This window comes from Silurus meridionalis, chromosome 21, assembly GCF_014805685.1.
Source record: "Silurus meridionalis isolate SWU-2019-XX chromosome 21, ASM1480568v1, whole genome shotgun sequence".
NCBI classification, from domain to species: Eukaryota; Metazoa; Chordata; class Actinopteri; order Siluriformes; family Siluridae; genus Silurus; species Silurus meridionalis.
This window is the reverse complement of record NC_060904.1, coordinates 8,412,524-8,436,325: the sequence shown is the minus strand read 5'-3', so window position 1 is coordinate 8,436,325 and position 23,802 is coordinate 8,412,524. Positions and strand designations below refer to the sequence as shown.

General features: G+C 36.5%; 1 protein-coding gene across 1 annotated transcript in view; it reads left to right on the top strand.

Annotated features, from left to right (window-relative positions):
* Positions 1-1,489: 1,489 nt before the first annotated feature.
* The window catches only part of vps41 (VPS41 subunit of HOPS complex), a 47,028-nt gene continuing 24,715 nt past the window's right edge, over positions 1,490-23,802 (top strand). The window contains exons 1-7 of the mRNA XM_046877732.1: positions 1,490-1,721; positions 3,114-3,152; positions 12,547-12,654; positions 17,452-17,529; positions 17,694-17,768; positions 22,232-22,294; positions 22,701-22,766. Of these exons, the coding sequence (XP_046733688.1) occupies positions 1,701-1,721; positions 3,114-3,152; positions 12,547-12,654; positions 17,452-17,529; positions 17,694-17,768; positions 22,232-22,294; positions 22,701-22,766 (450 nt within the window). The 5' untranslated portion in view covers positions 1,490-1,700. The remainder of the gene's footprint in view (positions 1,722-3,113; positions 3,153-12,546; positions 12,655-17,451; positions 17,530-17,693; positions 17,769-22,231; positions 22,295-22,700; positions 22,767-23,802) is intronic.

The following is a 23,802-nucleotide window of genomic DNA, read 5'->3' as shown; positions in this document are numbered from 1 at the left end:
AGCCTTAGTTCATCGTGCACACAAGTCAGCAATCTGTCACTCAGTCATATAGCTTAGGATCACTGCGTCATCTGTACCTTCTGAGAGAATGTATTCAAAAGCAGAAGAAGAAACATCCTCAAGGGGGAAAATGCTTTCAGTCAATAATTTCTTGTTCCTTTTTCTTGCACCCTAATCACATTACACTTACCTATTATGCAACAATAAGTATACCTAGTAATGCATCTCTCTCTCTCTCTCTCTCTCTCTCTCTCTCTCTCTCTCTCTCTCTCTCTCTGTCTGTCAAGTCAAGTCAAGTCAAGTCAAATATGCTTTTGATACCAGTGATCCTGTCCCTTTCTTCTTTTTGGCTCTGCTGGATTCATCATCCTGATGCCCTATCGGTTTATTCTGATTTCACAACAGCGCTGTGACGACTAGTATTTTTAAAGTTAAAATAAATAAAGCAATCGCAGCTATGCTAGAGCATTTTTTTTGTTATTTCTTAAATAAGTTGGTAATGTTAACATTATCACAATAGTCTACTTCATACTTAAATAAATTGTGCAGTTGTATTTACTGAATAAATACAATTTAAACATACAAATAACACTGAATAGGTTTACTATTCTTTTTAATTAGTAGTTTGTCCCTTTTACTTCCACTGTTGATTTTTATTTATTTATTTTTTAAATGCAATAGACAATATGATTTAGATTACTACATCTATAGATTATATTGTTTTAGTTGAAGAGGACATTTATGTCTATGTCTAGCTAGAAAAATAACATTTTACTCCATATTTTACTGTATAGAGTGGGCAAAATTGCCATACAGTGGGTCAGTGTTTTACTGTAAATAAATTACTAAACATAATACTGTCCTGGGTGATTTAGTCTGTGTGTCTATGTGAGTAGTTTATAATTAAATTATAATCTTAAACTTACTGAGGTCAGCATTTTAAAGACATGAGGAAAACCTTATCAAAACAAATGATTATTTGTGTAGCCTAGCCAATGACATTGCGTGTTTTAAACTATAAGGGATACATTTAAATTGACTGACTTTACATTTAATTTACAATGAATTACATTTATATTTATAATCTATTTAATTCTGTAAAGCTGCTTTGCAAAGTGTATTGTTAAAAGTGTATTGTTAAAAAAAACATTGTACATTGAATTGGATTAAATTGAATCGAATCGAAACGAATCGAATCGAATTGAAAAAATATATAAAGAGGAAGGAATGTAGTTTGTTTGATTAATAGCGCTTATTCAAAAGATTAATGTTTATTCTATTGTAATCTATTGAATATACATATTGATGGATGTATTTATTATTTATTTTATACTTGTTATATAATTGGATCGACATAAACCTGAAAGAATTTGGTTCTAAATCAAAAAGAACATAAGCTCTACCGCAGGCTCTATTCCAAACAACTCAACGTGACCTAAACTACAGATGAAAACTACATTTCCCATGATGCGCTTGAGGTTTGGTCATGTGACAATTGTGTTCTTGTGACCAGTGTTGAGTGTTTCCAGTCTCATTGCTGTAAATGAGGGGTTCACGAGCCGGGAACTGCTCTAAATCCGTGTGTTTGTACAGAATCTCTGCAGTGACTGAGCTCCACTGACTTCTTTATTACATTCAGTGAACTGCCACTTTCATTGGCTCTTTTGGATTCATTGACGGCTAGCGGTTAGCAGGAAGCTATGTCGGAAGTGGAGGAGCAGGTAACGCGTGTCCATCTGAAAAGCTTCAGTTTATCATTTATTAAAATATTTGATCAGTTTGACTGGATGTAAATGTACAGTTACTTTCAGCAAAATGCATCTTAAATGACATAAATGATCTCAAATGACTGAAGGGGGAGGGCTGTAATTGCTAATTGTTTATACTCGCTAACTCACATAAATATGTAGCAGATAAATAGTTGATAGAGTGCAAATGGATGATTAAATTTATTTTCAGGTTTTAATAATTTATTGGATGAAATCAACTAATTATGTTTTCTCAGCGTGTTCTTGTAACCTCCCCCTAAAATAGACTGTACCATTTTAGCTTTAATAAATGTACTGCTGGACTTTTTATTGTATATTTATTTAGAAGAGTTATGTATATTATATATTTAAGTCTGCAAAACATTTTATATTGATCTAAGACTTATACAATTCTCATTCAGTCCATCTGTCTGTCAGGCTTTCTAAAATGAAATAAAAATAAAAACAGGTTGACATAACATACAGTATACAGTACAGGTCAACAAAAAACATTAATACTAAATACACCCAAACTATGAAAGAAAACATGTAGAGTTATGTAGAAACAAAAAAGTGTTTAGAAAAATGTATAATGTTTTGCAATTTAGATTGTCTAAAGTATCTACATTAAGCCTCGAGGCATTCTCTCATCAGATTCACGAGGTAGTCACTTAGAATGGTTTTCACTTTACAGTTTGGCCTAGTCAAGAATTACATTGACATTTCTTGCTTTCTAAATGTGCTTTAGACTATCAGTTGACAGAGTAAAGATTGAGTACAGTCAATACCCCTTTTAGTGTTACAACAGCTACTGTACAAATCCATATTATGGTTAGGAACACTCAGTGAAGTAAAGAGAAAAGACAGTCTATCGTTATAAAAATTTATAAATAAATAATTAAAAGTCAGTTTGAGAAATCTCAAGAAATTTAAATGTACTCCCAAGTGCAGTCTCCAAAACCATCAAACAGGCTCTCATGTGGACCATTTCGGAAAAAAAGGAGACCAAGAGCTACCTCTGCTGCAGAAGAAATGTTTATTAGAATTACCAGCCTCAGAAGCCACCGATTTACATTAATACTTCTCGGAGTTCAGGTGGCAGACATATTTTAACATACACTGTTCAGAAGAGACAGAAGAAGGCTACTTTGTAGAATTGAAAATATAAAACATATTCTGGGTTATGTAACACGGTTTTGTTCACTACATAAGTCCATATTTGTTCAGTCATAATTTTAATGTCCAGTATAAATATATAATTTTGATTACAATTAAAATAAAGCATACCATTGAAAATGAAGGCATGTACAAACATTATGACTGGTATTGTACATATACTAGCAAAAGATTAATTGTATTTTACAGGGAATGAAACCCAGTGAGGAGTCCACAGATGAGTCAGAGGTAAGAGCATTTTGTAGTTGCTTTTCTTTTAGAGATTATATTTGCCACAAATCAAATAGCAGTGTTTATAATCTGTCCTGGACAGGCTAAAGTGTGTTTTGTCACAGACACATGGAGCGATTAGCAACTGTTTTTTTTTTTTTAATGACTGCTAGTGTTACAGATATGGGCATTATTTTATTTTGACGATGATGATGACTGAGCAGAAGAATGCAAAAACATTTGAATTGTTGTTGGTGCAGTGGGTAGCAATACTTTATCAGTCCAGGGTTTCTTGTTTGATCACTACCTCTGTTTTTCTTTGTGTTTGCTTGTGCTTCCTCTTGGTTCTCCAGTTTCCTTCCATCTCCCAAATGTATCCCGGTTGGTCAGAGATTCCCATAAAGATGCTTGTGCGACCTCAATTGGACATAATACATTTTCTGTGATCCCTATCAATGTTCACTCTACTTTTTTTTTTATTCCAGATTTACAATATAGGACCACATCTGATTGTCATGCAGTATATATTCTGTCACAGCTGACATACTAGTAGTTGTTACAGGAAATAGAAAACAGGGCGTGCTGGTGCCATTTCAGCCCAGTATGAAGTATGAAGCTTTACACTTGCTGCATTATTTTTCACACACTTTCAGAAGCAGAAGTAATGCAAGCTGCAGTATTATTCACACAATCGCTGTGTACCTAATGTACATTCAGATTATGCAAAACAACTCACACAAGTTTTAGAGCCAAAACATCTTTGTTTATCGGGTTTCCTAGTGTGTAAAATGTTTACCAAATGTCATGAACTGCATCACAAATTTCTGTAGAAAACCTAGAAGACTGGTACACAAAACACACTATAAGACATACTGTGCTATGATCTCAGTAGCAGCCTAGAACAGTGTATGTGAATTGTGGCACATTCTTTTTCTAATGGGGAAATATATGAATTAATCATGGCATTATTTACTGTTATGACAGTATCAGGGCAATGAAAAAGACTAAATTAGCACTTAAACATGTTTTGTTAGGTCAGTGGGTGTTTATTGTTATTGCTTTCTACCCGGTGTATACACTGAAATGAAATATATTTTCTTTATGATCATGGTGCAACACATAACAGCACACAAGACTACATAAAGTGTGAAACACGTGCAGAACAATACACAGGCCAAAAGAATAATGTTGTGATTGAAAAGCTGTTGCACAATGGACAAGCAGCACTGAGTATGGACAGGAAAGAGTTTTGTAAAGTGTGACTTTATGGGGTTAGATGTTGGTCGAGGTTTGTGTTAGGTGGCAGCAGGCTGTGGATTAATCCAACTATGTCTGGGAAGAAATGGAGTGTGCTGGTGTTGGCATGGATACTCTGGTACTTTCTGCCAGATGGTAAGATGGTGAAGATTCTGTGGGAGGGTTGAGAGGAGTTAAAGGGGTCACCTGTGATGCTGGTGGCTTTGCAGATTAAGTGTTATTGTAAGATGTGAGGATGGTTAGTAGGAAAAACCCTGTTGATCTGAGGACAGGAAAGGGGGAGTCTGACTCTCTTCAGACTTGATGATTTGAGTTGAACTGCACTTTGCAGCACAGTCAGGAGTCACCAGTGTAAACAGCAGTGGACTTAACCCTGAACCCTGTGTGACACCGGTGTTCGGTGTAGTGGTGCAGGATGTGGTGGTGCCATTCCTGAAGATCGGTTGCAGAGAAGGGTGATCAAACCCAGCATGCTCAGCTTACTTATGAGTTGTCTGATGATTGTGTTGAATGCTGAACTAAAGTCTATGAACAGCAGCTTTATATGTGTAACGATTTTACCAGCCTTGTACATTCAATATTATCTGAATTGGACTTTCGGTACCATTTGATAAAACTAGTACATATTATGTGTGTACAATATTTCTAATATGAACTTAAATATTTGAACAAAATCCATAGAAGAGATTCTGCCATGTCCCCAATTCATGGGACTCCTTTGCCTTAGGTTCAAACAGACTTGAATAAGCGTGGTCCCATTTAATGTATATTCCCTCATAATGTCCGTGTTCCTTCGAGTTTGGTTTCAGCATAGCAGCTACTGACAATGGGTAAAGCATTTCATGTATTGAAATATACTTCATTTTATCTAGTCTTCAATTTTCACAACTGATTTGAAAACTTTCTTGCTATCGTAAAATAATGCTTTTTTAATTTATATTAAGCTACACTTCAAAATGTACATATATCATTATCATATTACATTTGTGAGTTCAAAATGAGTGTAAAATGGAAAAAAGTCACAAGGTGTGAAATGTCTTTTATCTGAAGGTCATCTTAAACCTGATGTGTATGTTAGAAAGATCCCGGACCAATCCTGTGTATTGGTACTGGAGCAGAAAAGGAAATTCTGGGTCAGTATTGGATCAGATTGACTTATTTTCCGATCTGATCCACTGATATATTTTCTTCTTTGAATGCTTGTGGTGGGTTTAAAGGTTTCAAGGGAATCTTCAAACGCTTCCAGCATTTTCTAATGTATTAGTTGTTTTTCCGCTTCTGAAAGTCTTTTTGAGAATTTTGTCGTGCAGCAAAACATTTGCATTCGTCTTCCATGAGCTTAACAACTTCTGTAACTCATTATTTAACAGATTTATTTAATTAGCATTTTCCATGTGATGTGATCATATTTGTGATATTTTCTCTATTATACCCAAGGTAAACAAGTTCATCATTATTAATAACATTTTGGAATGAGCACAATAGTTTTTACCTCATTCCTGGTACAGTGTAAAATACTGTCTGAGCCGTAAGGATACACCGGGCACCTTTTACTAATTGTATCTTTTACAACCATACTGTGCTGTAAATGGCAAGAATAAGGTGTATTATTATTACAGCTCATAACTAAAATAACTTCTTTCTTATTTATAACACATAAGATTGTGTAATTCATGCTTTTAGCATTTTGTATGAAATGACTCATACTATTACAGCATGTGTTTTGATTTTGCCAGTGATCAGTTTGACTTCATAGGGTTACTTTTATTTCTTTTTGAGAGTCAGGTGTTAAAAATTATTATATACTCTGGAGTACACGTAAACAACATCGTTAGTTATAAAGAACAAACATGTGGTGCCATCCAGATGAGGATGGGTTCCCTTTTGAGTCTGGTTCCTTTCACGGTTTCTTCCTTATACCATCTCAGGGAGATTTTCCATGCTCTGGCTTACTCATTAGGGATAAACTTGTAGGCCCTAAACTAACATTTGGACTACCGTAATTTCCGGACTATTAAGCGCACCCAAATATAAGCCGCACCCACTGAATTTGACAGGTTTTTATTTTGAACATAAATAAGCCGCACCTGTCTACATTGAAACTAATGAACTTTACACAGGCTTTAATAAAAGACAGTGTCTGTAACACGGCTTGTATCTAAACAGTAGCCTACAAAGAAAGTCATTGTTTACTGTCTTCGTCCTTCCTTTCACAACAATTTATCTCGAGAGTTTTTCTTTTGGCATCGTCATGCATTTAAAAATCACCATCGGTGAATCTTTTCTCCCGATGCCGTGCAGCTCAGAACACAGGTAAAGTGTGTTTTTTTTCATGCCCGGTTGTTTTCAGCGTGACAAATGATTCGCATTTCCTGTTGACAGTCCGAGTGAGCGGCAGGTCAAACGTCAGAGGAACCTCATTTATATTTATGATGTGGTGCGGCCCGATTCAGTGGGAGCACATCTGATTTTATATAAAGAGTTTCAATGGTTCACCTGAACCCGTTCTGCAATTTCATTGGTCTAATTTTAAGGGGCTCTGTTTTTTGGCTTGAAGCTTGTGAAACCGGGAAAAACCCAGGAAAAATCCATAAATTAGCCGCTTCGTTGTTTAAGCCGTGGGGTTCAAACAGTGGGGAAAAAGTAGCGGGTTATAGTCCGGAAAATACGGTATCTTCATCTGTTTCGAGACAATATTGTGTTAAAAGAGCTATACAAATAAAACTGAATTGAATTTGTTCCACTCCTAACCTGCTGTTTTATATTTATCATTGTATTGTACAGTCACAAAAATTTGTAATTTGCTGCTCTGAAATTTTTTGCCAGTAAAGAAATAGACAGATGAGGTGCACAGATTAAAATGTAGCTATTATATCATTGAAAATACTTTTGTTCAACACTAAGGCAGCTAGAGTAGCTTGAAAAAGAGGATGAAAAAATTTTAGTTGTAAAGACAATAAAAATCTGCTGTAATGCAGCTTGTGTCTTCAAATGTATTATAAATTATAAGGACAAAAGTTAATGGACACCTGACCTGATTCATATGGGCTTTATGGACTACATATACAGTAGTTTGTGCTTTCTGTTATAATAGCCTCCACTCTTCTGGGAGATGTTCCACTAGATTTTGGAGTGTGGTTGTGGAGATTTGTAATCATTCAGCCACAAGAGTGTTAGTAAAGTCAGATGCTGATGCAGGGTGAGAAGTTCTGGGGTTGCAGTCAGTGTTTCGACTCAAAGGTTTTCATTTGGGTTGAGGTCAAAGTTCTATAGCAGGCCACTCAAGATCTTCCACTCCAACCCTTATTATAATTATCTCCATGGAGCTCATTTTGTACACATAGGCATTGTCATGCTGGAACGGGTTTGGGTCTTCAAGGGAAAATGTACTGCTACCGTATTCAAAAACGCAATATACAGTTGTGTGCCTCCTCTGAGGTAACAGTTTAGGGAAGAACCACATATGGCTGGAGATGTCAGGTGTCCTAATACTTTTGTCAATATAGTATGTACAGTGTATATATAAGAAGTGGCATAAATATAAGGTAGTCTATTAATAAAAATATTCTTGTGCTATTTTTCTTTTACTTATGGTACAGTTATGTAATTCTTGACCCATGTGTTACTCAGTTTATAGATATTTATATGTATTTATTAAGTAGACACTTTTATCGCATAACCATCATAGCCTATTGGTCAGTAGGACAGAACCGTAACTCCTGAGTAATGTGAATTTGGTTTCGACTGTAGGAGGCAGATGAATATGATTCTGAAAAGGTTTCTCTGTCACCAGAGTATCCACATGCCTGCAAGCGGATAAATAAAATACCGTGTGTCAGGCTGAGATGGGATGGAGGCTGTAAGTGATAGAGAGAATGAAATGTCAAGCAGTCACTGAATACCTCCACTGCAGCTCCTTACAATGTAGAATGAATAAATAAATAATAAAAACTATCTGTGGGTTCACAGTAAAACCTCAGTGTGTGGAGTGATTTATTATAATTTTTCACAGTCTTGCTTCAGATTCAGGTTTTTTTTTTGCTTGCTTGCTTGCTTGCTTTATTTCACCTGTTTCCCTCTCGCTCTTCCTGTACACTTTTCTTGTAAGTATCCACACTGGCTAAATTTTAACCTCCTGTATGTAGAAGTCTTAAAGGCACTTTGCAATTCAGTGTTACGCTATTTAGTGAATAAAACCCAAAGTGACATGCTGTTATAACAGTCAACAACAGTTTGCTTTTACAAATGAATTTATTCAGCATTAAAAAAAATTATCATTTCTCTTCCAGAACTGTTAAAGATGATTTTTATTTGGTTGTGGGTTTTATTTTCTGTGTGGCAAAATAAATTTTCTTGTCTTTTTGAGTTTCGGTTCTTGAATCAGTTTCAACCTTGAAAGCAGTTATACATTTATTAGTTTCGATCACATGGAGGACTATTTTAACTATGCCTTTATTATGCGAAGACTATAAATTATAAATAAATCAACTTCTATTATATATCTATAATGCGAATATAACTTATGCAAAAAGCTTGTTTTGAAACAGCTATTCATTAGAACGTGTAACATGTTTTTGATAATCAATAAGTGCAACATCAGAGCGAATTTTTGTTTTCCTTCTTTTTTTGACTTGTACAATAATAATCATCAGTTTCACTTCTAACCTGCAGTCTCTGTCTCTTTGTATTTATTGGCATGCCCTACAATCACAAAGCCGCAATCTGCTGCTCAGAAATTTCTTGCCAGCAAAGAATTATATCCCATACGGAAAGCTGGGAGGGGGAAAAAACGCTGCATTCTCGAGACGTGATGTCACATAGGGAATCGAAGGAGGATGCAGGCTTAGACTGACATTAATCTGAGTGTCAGTTTGATGCTCTGCGTCGACAATCTGGAGAATCCGAGGAGCGAGAGAGATACGAGGAAGATAGAATGAGGAGAGAGAGAGAGAGAGAGATAGAGTTGTGTGTGAAAGGCAGAAGAGTGTGTGCTTGGTCACACCACTCCAAGAACAGGGCAATTAAAGACAGACTCCCCTTCATCCCCCTCTCCCCAGGGCACCAATTAGGAGCGGCACGGAACACCAGCACAACACTCATCCGCCACAGCGGCAAACACTAACAAGAAGCAGAAATTATGGGATATGAAACGGCAGAGCTATCACTCTAACAACACCCTCCCCCCTCCTCACCCCAACCACACACACACACACACACACACACACACACAAACACACACAACCAATGTAGAAAGTTTTTGTGCCTTTTTCCTCCCCTCATCTTTTTTCCTCGCTCCACAACTATAATGGCTTTGTAGACCATGACAAATGTCCAGGTATTCGAAATTTCACATCTGGAGAAGACAGGAAATGGACATGGGAGCTCAGGCGATGAGGGGAGAAAACACCTTTTAGAAATAAAAGGAGCTGCTCTGTACTTACAAATCACACTTTTCCACAAACATCCATGAGTGGAACAATGTGGGGAAAACGTAGGATTTGACACAACTGTAAAAGCCCAAATTACAGTTCTTGTATATCATCTATACGATGTTAAAATGACAACACTAAAGTGGAAGTGGAAGTATTGAATCATTTGGTCGAATGGAAAAAAGATAAAGGCTAATTTTGTTGTATTTGGTTGGACACCAAATACTGGCAGTAGCAAGTACAAGTTCACACTGTGGTGAATCAAAAGCTTTGCCTTAGCGCCTGTGAAGTTTATAAAAAAAAAAAATTCCACTAAAAGCATGAGTAAGTTTGACTCATTTTTGAGTTTTGAAATAACAAGTTTAAGCAAACAAAATGCTTAGGTCCAAATAACAAGGTTTCAAACAAGAAGTATTCAGGTAGCATCTGATAAACTGTACAGCCAAAGAATATTTGCAGAGAAAGTAAGATGCTTAGATATTTGTGAGTAAATCAGGAAAAAAACCTTTTTTTTTTAAAATGGATACTGAAGAAAAAACCCCACCACCACTCTATGTAAAAATAGTACTGAACTTTATTACAAAAACAATAAAAAACAGTGCTGAATCTTAAAAATAAATGAAAAACAATATGAATATATTATTGTGGAAACTTTGAGGAAAATTTACTTTTGAACTTGTGTCTCAAAAACAGCATGGAGTGTCAGTGATTCGCATCTATATTCACGTGCTGTTTAATTAAAAGCAGACCTTTTCAGCCACTCCAGCAAAAGACACAACCCGGAAAAACTATGTGTGGATTTTTTACCGACAGTTCCAGCAGTTAACTATCGGTGCCGATTCATCAGTTTTGCAGATCATCCGCACCGATAGTTAATTGCTCCTCTATTTAAACCTTTCAAACAGACTTCCCCACTTCCAGCCAATTACAAGAGCACTAATACTCTTGTGGGTGAATGACCATAAATCTCTACAGCCACAAGCCAAAGTCTAGTGAAATGCCTTGTAGGTTATTATAACCAAATGGAATGTCGAGGGGCCCACAAACGTTTAGTCATGCTGTTTAAATATAAATGTACTGTATATTTCTAGAATCTCAATCTAAATGCTGTTAGCTTTAATATTCAAATGTGCAGCAAATATCTAATATTCAATCATTCTGATGATTTTTTAAAATTTGATTTAAAGCTTGTGCTATTTTGCTTATGTGAAAAACATAAACTTTGTAGGTGGTGCTAGTCTTTAAGGTTTTTTTTTTTGTCTTTTTTTTATTTATTTTTTTTCTTTACATGCATTTCAGTTTACATGACGGATTTCCGCCAGCATGTTAGAGTAGAAAAAACCTTTCTTTCGGCTTCTCCCATTAGGGGTCGCCACAGCGGACCATCCGCATGTTTGATTTGGCACTTGTTTTTACGCTGGATGCCCTTCCTAACGCAACCCTCCCCATTTATCCGGGCTTGGGACCGGCACTAAGGCTTGTGCAACCCTAATGGCTGTGGTTGGTTCCCTGTTTTGTATAAGATGTCTTTGGATGAAGAGGCATTACTTTATTTCTTCTCTTTAACTAGGAGACCCAAACATATGCCCCTGTGCACTAAGTGAACTCCATGCAACATATGATTTACATGGGATAGAGTGAAAGATCTTAAGTGGCCTGCTATAGAGATGTGACTCCAACCTTACTAAACACCTATGGGATGAATTGTTACGCCTAATGCACCCCAGGCCTCCTCACCGTTCATCAGTACCTGACTTTACTAACTAGCAAATGGAGACTAAATGTACAGTAGAATGTGATGTTCTGCCTATATGAATCTTATGTTTAAGTGTCCACAAACTTTTTTCCTATATAGTGTATTAAAGACATATTAAAAATGCATCACTGTGAGCAGCTTTTGGATCCTTCACTCTGTTTTAGATCAGTTTTTTTTCTTTTTCTTAGATTGCAGGGCAAATCTTTTCTCACTGAGATGTTATACAGCCAGTTGTCGTCATATTCTCATATTTTCTCATTATTTTAAATACGCCCAGGACACCAACCAATCACCACCAAGGCACTTCTTACTTTTGGTCCTTTAAAAATTTGAAGCCTTGTTTTAGATTTGAATTTCTTGGTGCATCCACTTTGTACATCCAGTTCTTGTCATTATTTTTTATTTGTAGACGCTTTGTATAATTTACTGTTCCCCAACATAATGCCTATATCTCTTCAAAATTCTGTTGTGGCTTTCTAGCAAAATTTGTTTTGTTTCACATACTTTAAATGGTTAATGGTTGAACTACTTTTTCAGAGATAGAATGAACAGTTGTGATGAACAGTCGAGTTAAAGACCTGAACTCGGTATAATGCTGAAAGTTTTATTGTTCATTGTCTGAGATTTTGAGGACATTTGCTAAGATGTGGGTGAGGGCATTCTGACAGTGCGAGTCCCTGTGAAGGGATAAGGTTCTTATTAAGGATGAAGAAATAGCAGCCTCAGGACAGCTTTGGTTCAGGTGCTCAGAATCTGCCAGCAAACCATGTTTGATTCAGTTTCACACAAACTTGCTGTAGAAGTTTCACAAAGTGAAACAAATGAAGAGTCTCAGTGATAGTGTTGGATTTTTAGCTGTTTGGATCATATCTTCATTTGTGTGTGTGTGTGTGTGTGTGTGTGTGTGTGTGTGTGTGTGTGTGTGTGTGTGTGTGTGTGTGTGTGCGTATGTGTGCGCACTTCCCCTTAGGAAGAAGACAGCGAGGAGGAACCTAAAGTAAAATACGAGCGATTAACCAATGGCGTGACGGATATTCTTCAAAAGGACGCAGCCAGCTGCTTGACCGTGCATGACAAGGTACTACTTTGCTTCAGTAATAAGGTGGGGGGGAAGGTGGTAGCTTAGTGGTTAAGGCATTGGACTGAGACATTGGACTTTCGATCTAAAGGTGATGAGTTCAAATCCCAGCCACACCAAGCAGCCCTTCTTGGGTCCCTGAGCAAGGCCCTTAATCCCATAGCTGCTCGGTTGTATGAATAGGATAAATGTAAGTCGCTGTAATAAATTTAATAAATAATTTGAACACAATTTTAGTTTTAAATTAGTGCTTCTCAAAACTACTCACTCTCCATTATTACTGTTTCACATTTTTCCCTACTTGTTATATTCCTCTTGTTGAAAGCATTTCTTCTTTCTTAGGAACAAATTAATACTATATTAATATACACTGACCAGGCATAACATAATGACCAGTGTTGTGCTAGTAACTAAGAAATAGTAACTAGTTACAGTTACTAGTTATTTCATTCAAAATGTAACTCAGTTACTTTGTTAATTACTTACACCAAAAAGTAATGCGTTACTGTTAAAAGTAATTTTTTAGTTACTTTTTTAAAGAACGTTCTTTAATGTTCCCATTAATGCCCTTTTATGCGTTATGGTCTATACAAACACAAAACTGACTTAAACACAAAGTAATTTTTAAACACTATTTTATTTAAGTCAGACCAGCACAAACTGAATATATCACAAGGATTTCTGAAATAAATAACAAAACAAGCTGAATAATATATTCAGAATAAAAAACTAAAGTGGCTTCTGCATCATAAAAGCTGTTGTGTTGAACTCTTAAAAATGTTCCTTTTACAGCTTAAGTATGAAAACTATCAACAATGTAGAACAAAACACCGGATTAGCTTCTAGCTTCGTTGAGGCATGGAGTTCCTGGAGGAGCTTTAACAGATTGGAGTTGCTGCTATCGCAGTAGATACGACCTTCGAACCAGAAAGACACAGCTTACATTTGACTAATAGGTCTTTATGCTCAACTAAAGTGAAATAATGAGCATGTTTCCACTTTGAGAAACTCAAAGTGGTCTTGAGCAAGACTCAAATTGGTCTTGCTCTCGCCTTGACTCGCCAGTACTGCCACACAGACCTGAATAAACGGAGACACGCCCACAATGCGTTTTCTTCGTTACAGTGGTTCATCCTCCAATCCTACAATGCGTCGCTGCTGTAAACAGGTTAGACTGTGGGCTACACTTCAGCCAAAATATATTAATTAAAAAAAGTAACGTACAACGCACCATAGGGTAACGGTAACGGAGTTAATTTATTTAAAAAGTAATGCGTTACAGTATTAGTTACTGTCAAAAGTAACTGCGTTACAGTAACGTGTTACTAGTTACTATTGCCCAACACTGATTATGACCGGTGAATTGAATAGCACTGATTATCTCCTCAGTATGGCACCTGTTAGTGGGTGGGATATATTAGGCAGCATATAGACATTTTGTGCTCAAAGTTGATGTGTTGGAAGCAGGAAAAATGTGCAAGTGTAAGGATTGAGTGAGTTTGACAAGGGCCAAATTGTGATGGTTAGACGACTAGGTCTGATAGTTTCCAAAACTGCAGCTCTTGTAGGGTTCCTGGTGTGCAGTGGTCAGACACTATGGTCCATGATGGAACAGTGGTGAACAGGATCACGGGCGGCCGAGTCTCTTTTATGCACGTGGGGAGCGAAGGCTGGTCTGTGTGGTCCAAACCAACAGACGAGCTCCTGTAGCTCAAACTGCTGTAGAAGTTAATGCTGTTAATGTTTGACAGGTCACGACTGTTTTGTGAAGGGGGACCAGCACAATATTAGGCACATGGTCATAATGTTCTGCCTGGTCGGTGTGTACTGTACTTGTAGAAACACTAACCAGTTACCACCTCTATTCTAATGTATTTTGTTCTTATTTTTTCGTTTTGCAATATATGATCATTTATATTGACCAAAAATATGTCATGGCAAGCAAGTTCACTCATGCACACCCGCTTTGGAGGAATAGTCATACCCTGTAATGCCTCCTCACCTGATGTTTTATTAACCGCTATTGATTTTTTTCCTCCTTTCTTGCCCCCTGGAGATCTCTCTCTTTTTTCTTAAAAAAAAAAAAAAAGAAAAGATGCATCACAAGCTTGAATCTCCAATAATAGTCCCATTTTGTGTCTTTCTTTTTATACTTATATATGTGTTCCTGTGTGTCTCCTACAGTACATCCTCGTACCTTGCACACGCTCCAGCAGGCCAAATGTAACCTCATGTTTTAAGTGGTCACAATCAGAATTTCATTTGCACCATTCCATTTCAATAAATCCCTTTAAGAGCTGCTCTGACTGCTGGGGCCACTCCGTTTATTTATTTATTTTGGCTGATTTTATTTGGGCAGATGGTGGAGGGGGGGCTCTGTCGGACATGCTCTGCTGTGCCTGTAAATATAAGCATTTCATTATAGACTGCACTGAAGCATGGAGCACACTGTGGGCTGGGCAAGGTGTGTGTGTGTTAGAGCTTCTTGCATGCAATGTTTTAACACGTTCTTTCACTGCTTTCTTAAATTAGATGGATGTTTTTAACAAAGTCACCAGTCACCAGACTACTTAATTTGCAGATTTTTTTTCCTTTAGGTCAAATTTGTGGAATAATTGCTTGTATTTATGTTGCTTTCTGTTACTTATTGCTGCCAGAGCTTTAGTATACAGTTATTTTTTTATTATTGGATTGCTTCGGTTTCTTTTATTTAAATTAGGAAATTCTTTGTTAGGACAGGGCAGGTGAATATGCACACACACATGCACACACACATTATATATATATATATATATATATATATATATCAAAAAAAGCCTTTCAATTGCTTTTCAGTCATAAACTGTACAGTTTATGTTGGCTAGTAAGACTTGATGTGGTCTTCTGCTGTTATTGGCCATCCAACTTTGTTCAATATGTTGAAATGCTTTTCTGTGCACCATAGTTGTAAAGAGTGGTTAGTTGTGCTAAAGACTTCCTGTCAGCCATTCTTTTCACATCTCTTTCATAAAATGTTTCCTCCCTCAAAGCCTTCACTCAGAGAGTTTTTTCCACACTATTCTGTGTAAACTGTAGAAAACGTTCTCTGTGTAAACCCCAGAAGATCAACATTTTCAGCAAACTCTCGAACAAGATCATCTGGCACCGAAAACCATGGCATATATTACCCATTCTGTCTTGACCTGTCTTGACCTGCATCTTCTTGGTTTTATTCGTTGTAATATATTTCATTGTGTATATTTATGTAAGTGAAATAACAGGTATATCCAACGCTGTTTTTGTGATCAGAAATACATCTGTAGTGAAAGTTCTACCCTGTTGATTTTATAACATTTACCATTTATTTTCTCAGACTTTAGCATTAACCCGCTACAAACTAAAATCTAAGGAGGCTAATTGATAATGCTTGAAACAATAGGAACAAACAACTCCACCTACTAAATGTAAATGAGGCAGTTGATGGCTGATTACAATTAGGTCATCAATATAACTTAAGTTGATTGAAATGTGTAACACAACAATTATTTTCCAAATACTAGACTCACCAAACCTATTGACAATATATTAGCCAATATAAATGCTATGTCCTAGAGGCTTATACAGGAGTAAACACTCTCAAAAGTGCACAGGAAGACAGGAAAATGAGTAGCGTCTGTTAGCAGGTTATTACTATGTCTACATTATTAATGTCCAGTCTAGGTATAGTAATCTAATTGTGTGTCATTCTGAAAATGCCACTGCTATATGTGTCTATTTATCATAAAGTGTATTATTGTGTCATACATTTGGCTGTGTTCGAAATGCTCAATTCATAGTTCACCTGAATCAGTGTGGAAATAATTCATGTCTTTGGTGCCATTACATTTTTTTGTTTCAGCTAAACATTTCTTTCTGTATGTACAGTAGGGTTCAAAAGTTTGAGAACATTAGTGAAAGTCATATTATTGACAACAACTTGAGTGATTGTGTAGTCTTTGAAATATGAACTTCCTTCTATATTTTTTCCACATTATGTCCCTATTTTCTATTGGCAAAAACACCATGTGAGTTTAGAGCAGAATTGCCAGACTGGTTTCAACTGACCAGTATACTACAGCAACTAAAACACTCGAAGTTATTTTTGAAGAGAAAAGCATCTCAGCCTGCGCAATATGCCAAATTTGGAGTAGAATTACAGAGTGCATGGTTTCACTAAAACTAAACACCTAAATTTTCGCAAACAAACTGGTTTAGTTCGCTATGCAATGGTAAATTTAGTTTATACACAAAAAGTTTAGTTTGTATAAAAGTAAAAGACATAGATAGATAGATAGATAGATAGATAGATAGATAGATAGATAGATAGATAGATAGATAGATAGATAGATAGATAGATAGATAGATAGATAGATTAATTAATTTATATATATAATCATGGTTTTATATATGATTATTGTTTTGTTATGCATTTGTCCTCTCAGAGAAAGTGTCTGGTTTTTGCTAAGGAGGTTCAGGGATGTGATCCACGGTGCATATATTATGTTGAAGCATTTTGATATTTTGGAGAGAAAAAAATGCCATTTCACACTGGCATGCTCTGATAAATAGGCTTTTCTGGCCTCCAGCAATTTCACACTTTTTTGCCCCTGAGGGGACAAGCTGAAGCCACACACATACACACACACACACACACAATCCCTCAAACACACTCATGAGAGTACACTAATACTCCAGTACAGCAGATTAAAGTTCAAATTCCTGACAACTGTCTACCGATCTCATGTATACTAAAGTTTGTGTCTTCTTTGTGGCTTCCAGTTTCTGGCTCTTGGGACTCACTTCGGGAAGGTCTTCCTACTCGATATCCAAGGAAACATCACCCAGAAGTATGAAATCGTAAGTAAAGAGGAATTGTTTGTGGCAACCTTGTACAAGTTAATACTGTTTATATCTAATTTATTTCTGTATGCCCTGTTTTTTGTGGTATTGAGATTTGCAGAGAATTGTTTTGGCTGGAAATACCAGAGTAACTAATCAATCTCTGTCTCTTGACCTCTCAGAGTTCAGTGAAGATAAATCAGATCAGTCTGGATGAGAGTGGAGAGTATGTGGGGATCTGCTCAGAGGATGGAAAGGTAAGCTGTGTCTTCTTTGCTGGCATTAGAATGGGTTGAACCAGATAAATGACAAACTCTCACAAGGCCATGTTTACCACCATGTAACATCACGTCTTCTGTCCATATACATCTGGGAACTGAGGAGACCAGTTGCTGAGGTTTTGGGAATGTTGTCCCATATGTGTCTGGTACAGGATTCTACCTGCTCAACAGTGTGGGTGTCAAATGGGTGTCCTTTGTTGTTTTTTTTGTTTCATGATGCTGCAAATGTTTTTAAACGGAAGAAGTTCAAGACCATGGGTCTTTAACCGGAGGGCTGCAGCGGTAATCAAGGGGGGTCCGCTAATTAATGTTGAATCGCAAATAATTATTTAAAAAAAACATGGGTAAATCTGTGAAGGTTAAAATATGTAATTAAAGAATAATTATTACATTAAATTCTATTCAACTTATAGCTGGTGTTTATTTAAATGTGTAATTGTTCACTTGACAGTAAAATCAAATGGTAAGTTCTATTAAAATTAAATCAAGTTCATATAATTGTGTAATAGTTCACCTCATAGTAAAAGGAAAATGTATTAAACTGCAAATCTATTAAAATAAAAACAACTGCGAACAACTTCATAAACTGTTATGATGCATAAATCTGAAAGATTTGAAAATATACACACAATGATGCATGTACAATAAAATAGTTCTAATTGTTTTGACATAATATAACTAGTGTAATATGATTGGTTTCTATTATTATCAGTGGGTTTGTTTGATACATTTTGCATCAGGGGTCCCTGCCCCATGTCTCTATCGTCTAAGGGGTCCTTGACCTGAAAAACCCCTGGTCTAGACTTCAGGCAAATCACTTCAAAACCCAGACTCTTCTACTACGAAGTCATGCTATTGAAATGGATGTTTTATTGTGAATAAAATATGGGTTTATGAGATTTGCTAATCACTGCATTCCATTTTTGTTTACATTTTACAGTGCCCCAACTATTTTAGAATTGGGGTGGATTTATTTATATCTATATTCTATTGATTGAGCCAGTTGGTTACATGCTCAAATTCAGTAAAGGTTTCTGAATGACTGTTAAAAGATGTCAATAACTAAATGACTAAATCATAAAATTCTATATAAAAAAAAAAATAGTTTGGCAATTTCTCATTATTGTTATTAGGCATTTTAAAGTTCCATCAGTTATGTTGAAAGTAATTACATTTTTTGTTGAACAGTACTTTTTCTGTTTGTTTGGCATCTGTCAGCTTTCTATGACCATCAATCTGTGCACTGAAAATTTGTATCAGGAGGAGTCATTCTTTGGTCATTTTTCTGATTATAGTTTTCTCCTCTGCACCTCATTTTAGCTTGGCCTCTCCTTTTAGAAACTTATCTTGCAGCTCCTGCTTCCTTTGCTTGTAGTTGACGACTTGCTTGTCCAAGTTTTCTTTAAAGTATCTTTAACAGTAATAGTTTTGAAACAGAGGTAGGGCCAAAACCTTCTGTTCTCTTTCCAGAGGCAGTTCACCAAGCTGACAATCAATGAACATGGCCAAACCATTGGAGCAAACATTGCAACAGCAGTGTGAAGAGACTGGGAGGGTGAAGATGATTGTATGAATAGGGTGGACATCCAGTCTTGGCACTGAAGCTGCCTCTGCTCTTTAGTGGCAGAGTGTGTTTTTGTACCTGAAACCACATTGCTGCTTAGGATATACCTTGTCAAGTGATTAAACACCTTAACCACAATAGGTTAATGTCTACCCGGCACTAACACAGCAGGGGGTCAGCAAAGTGATTAAGGCATCCTTAAAGACCTTTGGTGGTGCTCCATCTATTCCTGGTGCAGGTTGCCTAAGACCTCGCTTATTTCCTCAATAATTGGCATCTTGAACCACTCAATAAAGTCAAGCAGTGTCCAACATGATGGTTTACCATAAGTTGCAGCGACCCCACCCTACACCTTTCCAGCTCTTTGCCTTTGCTGTTAAGATTTTCCCTAGTAGCAGTGCCACTTTGCTCCAAGTGAAGGACCATGTGCAAAGTTTTGGCGCTGTTTTTGGACTTTGCATCTCTCTGCCTCTGTGTAAGTGAGGTGTCTATGTTCTAGCAGTGCTAAGCTGTAATGACATTAATGTTGGGTGATTTGGCTTCGCACAAGTCAAGAGTCATACTCTCATTATTTTCAAAAGCTGAGAATGCAGTGATGTAAGGAGTGAACCTGATTTGATTCCATCTCTGCTTGGCATTTCCCTCTGGCATGGGGTGGTAATGGTTTTGGGGTGATTGAGTGTTTGTGATCCCAGAGATTTGTATATGCACATTGAACACTGGGTATGCCGTACTATTTGTATCTATGGATGGTTTTCCTAGTGATTCAGAAGTAAGCATTTTTGGACTGATTTCACAGCGATAAGTGATTGATTAGTTTTACAAAGCCCTCAGACCATGAAAGTGTCATGAGGGCATTTCTGAGGTGGAGAAACCTGGGCCAGGGGGTCATGATCAGCACCCTCTCTGACTTTAAAGTTAGAGCATTGTTAGTTGTTCTTGCCTATAGGACAACCTTCATCTAGTTATATAATTCATCCTTAATCTAATACTGGTCTTGATCTAATAGGAGTGAAACATCGGCACATGGGACCATCAGTTACAAGATTTTCTGGATTATCTCGATTTTAACCTAGATCACTTATTTTTAGCAGCAAGTTCAACTTGACAGCAAAGACAACACCATGCTCTTTGGTATTGTCTTACCTTTTTTCTTGCCAAAGGATAGTATAATGTCTTTTACAAGGGGTCTCTGAGAGTAGTTTTATCAACAGGCTTTATATGGATCACTGCTGTCTTCTTAATCTTATGTCTTCTGTTAACTGTTCATTTCTGTCTCCTGGCTAACAATCTTCTGTTAGTCGGCTAGTTCAAATGTTCTCTCTACCTTGTCTGCTGTTTAGTTATACATTCTGGTACTTTTTCAGTTTGGTCCTAAGCCCTATGCACCTAGTAAGGCCGATTGTGACGGGATTGCACATTACCGGCTGGGGGCTGCCCTGCTTGAGGAGGACGATAACTGAGCGAGATGCCAAGTCCTTTTTCAGTGTCCAAGAGTCCCTGCACCACACAATAACCTAGGTTTATCACCAGTAATTACTGCTGTCTGTGTTATTTTGTCATGGTGAAGTAACACGGAAATAATCTCTCCAATGTGCAGGCATGGGCAGGATTTTGTTCAGTGGACTTCCTGTTGACTGGTTTAAGACTTTTTGATCTAATAGATTGCATTACATACCAGGAAAAATGCAGAACATGTATTTATTTTTAAAACGTATTAATATTGTTTCAGTAACTGATCTAGTTATCACTGGTGTTGTAGTGACTATAAAGTCTTTTTCGTAGCAACTTAGTTAGCACTAATTCCAGAGCTGTTAAGCTGTAAAATAAATAAATGTATAAAATAATAAAAAATTAATATCTGACCAAACACAATTAGACATTCAGCAACACTGTGGTATAAAATATAACTATGAATAATTATTTTTTAATTTAACATATTCTTGATGAAATGAATAATAAGATTGAATCTTGCATCTATGAAAGACACCAAAGTATTTAAAATACATTAAATAAAATATCTTTTTCTCAACCACCAATTTATGCTTTCTTTACTTTTTGTCCCTATATCTGCTCATTGATCTAGACATGAGCATTTAGTAGGGTTGACCAGGCTAATCGGCACCACAGCGGGTGGCTTTCTCAGACTGATTTTAGTACAGATAGCAGACAAACGACAACGTTGAGGCCGGTGCTGTGACTGTGCCAATTAAAATCGATGCACCAGCCATTGTTCACTCTACAGAGGTGTTAACGTTGGTGCCACTTATCCTCTGCTTCAATAACTGAGATATGTCAGGCATGAGACAAAAGTCCTTGATTGGTGGTTCAAAGTTTTTTATTTAATTTTTTCAATTCTTATTTTCTTAAATATGTTTTTGAACACATGCATACTGGTTTATCTTGGATCTGACCATGGTTCTGTTTTATTTCAGCACACACCTGGACCTGTTAACCCTGATAGCAAGCAGATATACTAAGATATGCCATGATATGACAATGATATAACCATGATATTTCCTGCTTGAGTTATTATTTGGGAACAACTTTCTTTTCAGACTTCACACACACTTTTTTTTTTTTTTTCCTTAGCTCACACAGACAGGTGTAATTGAATTGCTAAGTTAAGGTTTTCTTGTAGCCTTCAGGGAGTACTGCAGAGCTGCAGATTAAGACCGCTTTATGATGTCTTGTCAGGGCATAGGGAGTTGACCTGTCCACTAATTGGGAGCCTAGTGGATGTATAACTTGTCTGCTGAAAGATGTGATGTGTTTGTGATATGTGGTCCAGGTCAACTTCATAAGTAAAACCAGTCATTTTATCTATTCTTTTAATTATTTTTCTTTTGACATTTCTTTATCTTTGACCTCTCAGGTGCAGGTGCTTGGTCTCTACACCAGAGAAGGCTTCCATGAGAACTTTGACTGTCCTGTCAAAGTAAGTTTTTGTGGGTAACATCCACTTCTTTTCTTCTAGCAGATTGCTGGTGTCAGTAGACGTTTTCCCTTAAAGTTTGACGTCGTGTCAGAAATCGCTCTGTTGGTTTTTCAAATTATGCTTCAGTTCTTCATCAGTTTTAATTGATTTCTCTGGGGCTTCCTTAGCTTGGATCACTCTCATATAATGTTCAAGTGATTCAGTTGTGTCTAATATAAGAATGGCAAAAGGGGTTAGGAGTAGAAGAAGTAAAACCTTCATTTTATGTGAATTGAACATTGTCCATGATGTTTTCAGTTCTATCTTTTATGCACATTTGATTAAATAATACAGTTCAGATTAAGGTATTAATTCCAGTTGGTTAACCTTTTCATGTTCTGAAGTCAGTTTTCTGTATGTGTTCCAGGTGGTGGCTTTGCATCCTCAGTTCAGCAAGTCAAACAACAAACAGTTTGTAACCGGTGGAAACAAGGTACAGTATTTTACCTGATTTATAACTACATATTAGCAAAAGCCAAAACTTTCATCATGTATATTTCCTGTAATTTTCAAGTATTAAATAATACAAAATAACACTTTCACCCAGGCAACATTTCTTCTATCTTTTTGCCGTTCCTTCCCATCTAAAGAATAAGCTCTAAACACTACAGCTTCCAAATCTTTGGCTTTTTTGAGCTAAAATACAGCTTGGCCTTGTAGCAGGGTCAAAAAGATAGAAAGAACAGAAAGACAGCAAACAAGAAAGAGGTCCATTTTCTCAAAGTGTTCACTGGGAGAGGTGTTGTCTCCCTGTGTGGAACAAATAACAGTCATTACCCAGAGTGCCATAGTGTCTGCAACATGTAGAACATGGACTAAAACAAATACACACTTATTTTTCTGAGGAAACCGTGTCACCCTGAAAATACAGAGTTTATAGCATAAATAGAGAATCATATTTTTTACATTTTTGCAAACAAAATAATGCATTTGTGCCTTGGATAAGTCTTGTATATTGTAGGGTTAGGGAAATGTGATTATACATTATAAGTGTAGTGATAGTCTTTTATACCACTGACAGACTGCTTTATTACTAATAGCACAATCAGTGGACTGAATTAAAAGTGATTAAAATGTTTCAAGGCAACAATAAATAAGTAAATGATTAGTATTACTGAGTATAAATTGATCGTTATCAATTGTAATACGAATAATTTTTTTGTAATAATTGTAAAAAAATTCTTTATAAAAACAATAAATAAAATGCATATATTTATGAAAAATAGGTTAAAGGTGATTACCCTTTAACTGGTTTAAAATGTCCCTTCTCCAATTCGTTATTCACAAATTAAAGTAGACTTGCACCTGATTCTAAAAACAAATTGGGTCACACATCAATCCTAGGAAACTCAATTAAATTATATCGCAGCAGATACGTCCATTTTGTGTTACTTATTTTTGTTCAAAATGATCAAACCCAAATATTGTGATATGTTCTGCACAAATGCTTTCAAGTATCAGTGTATTGA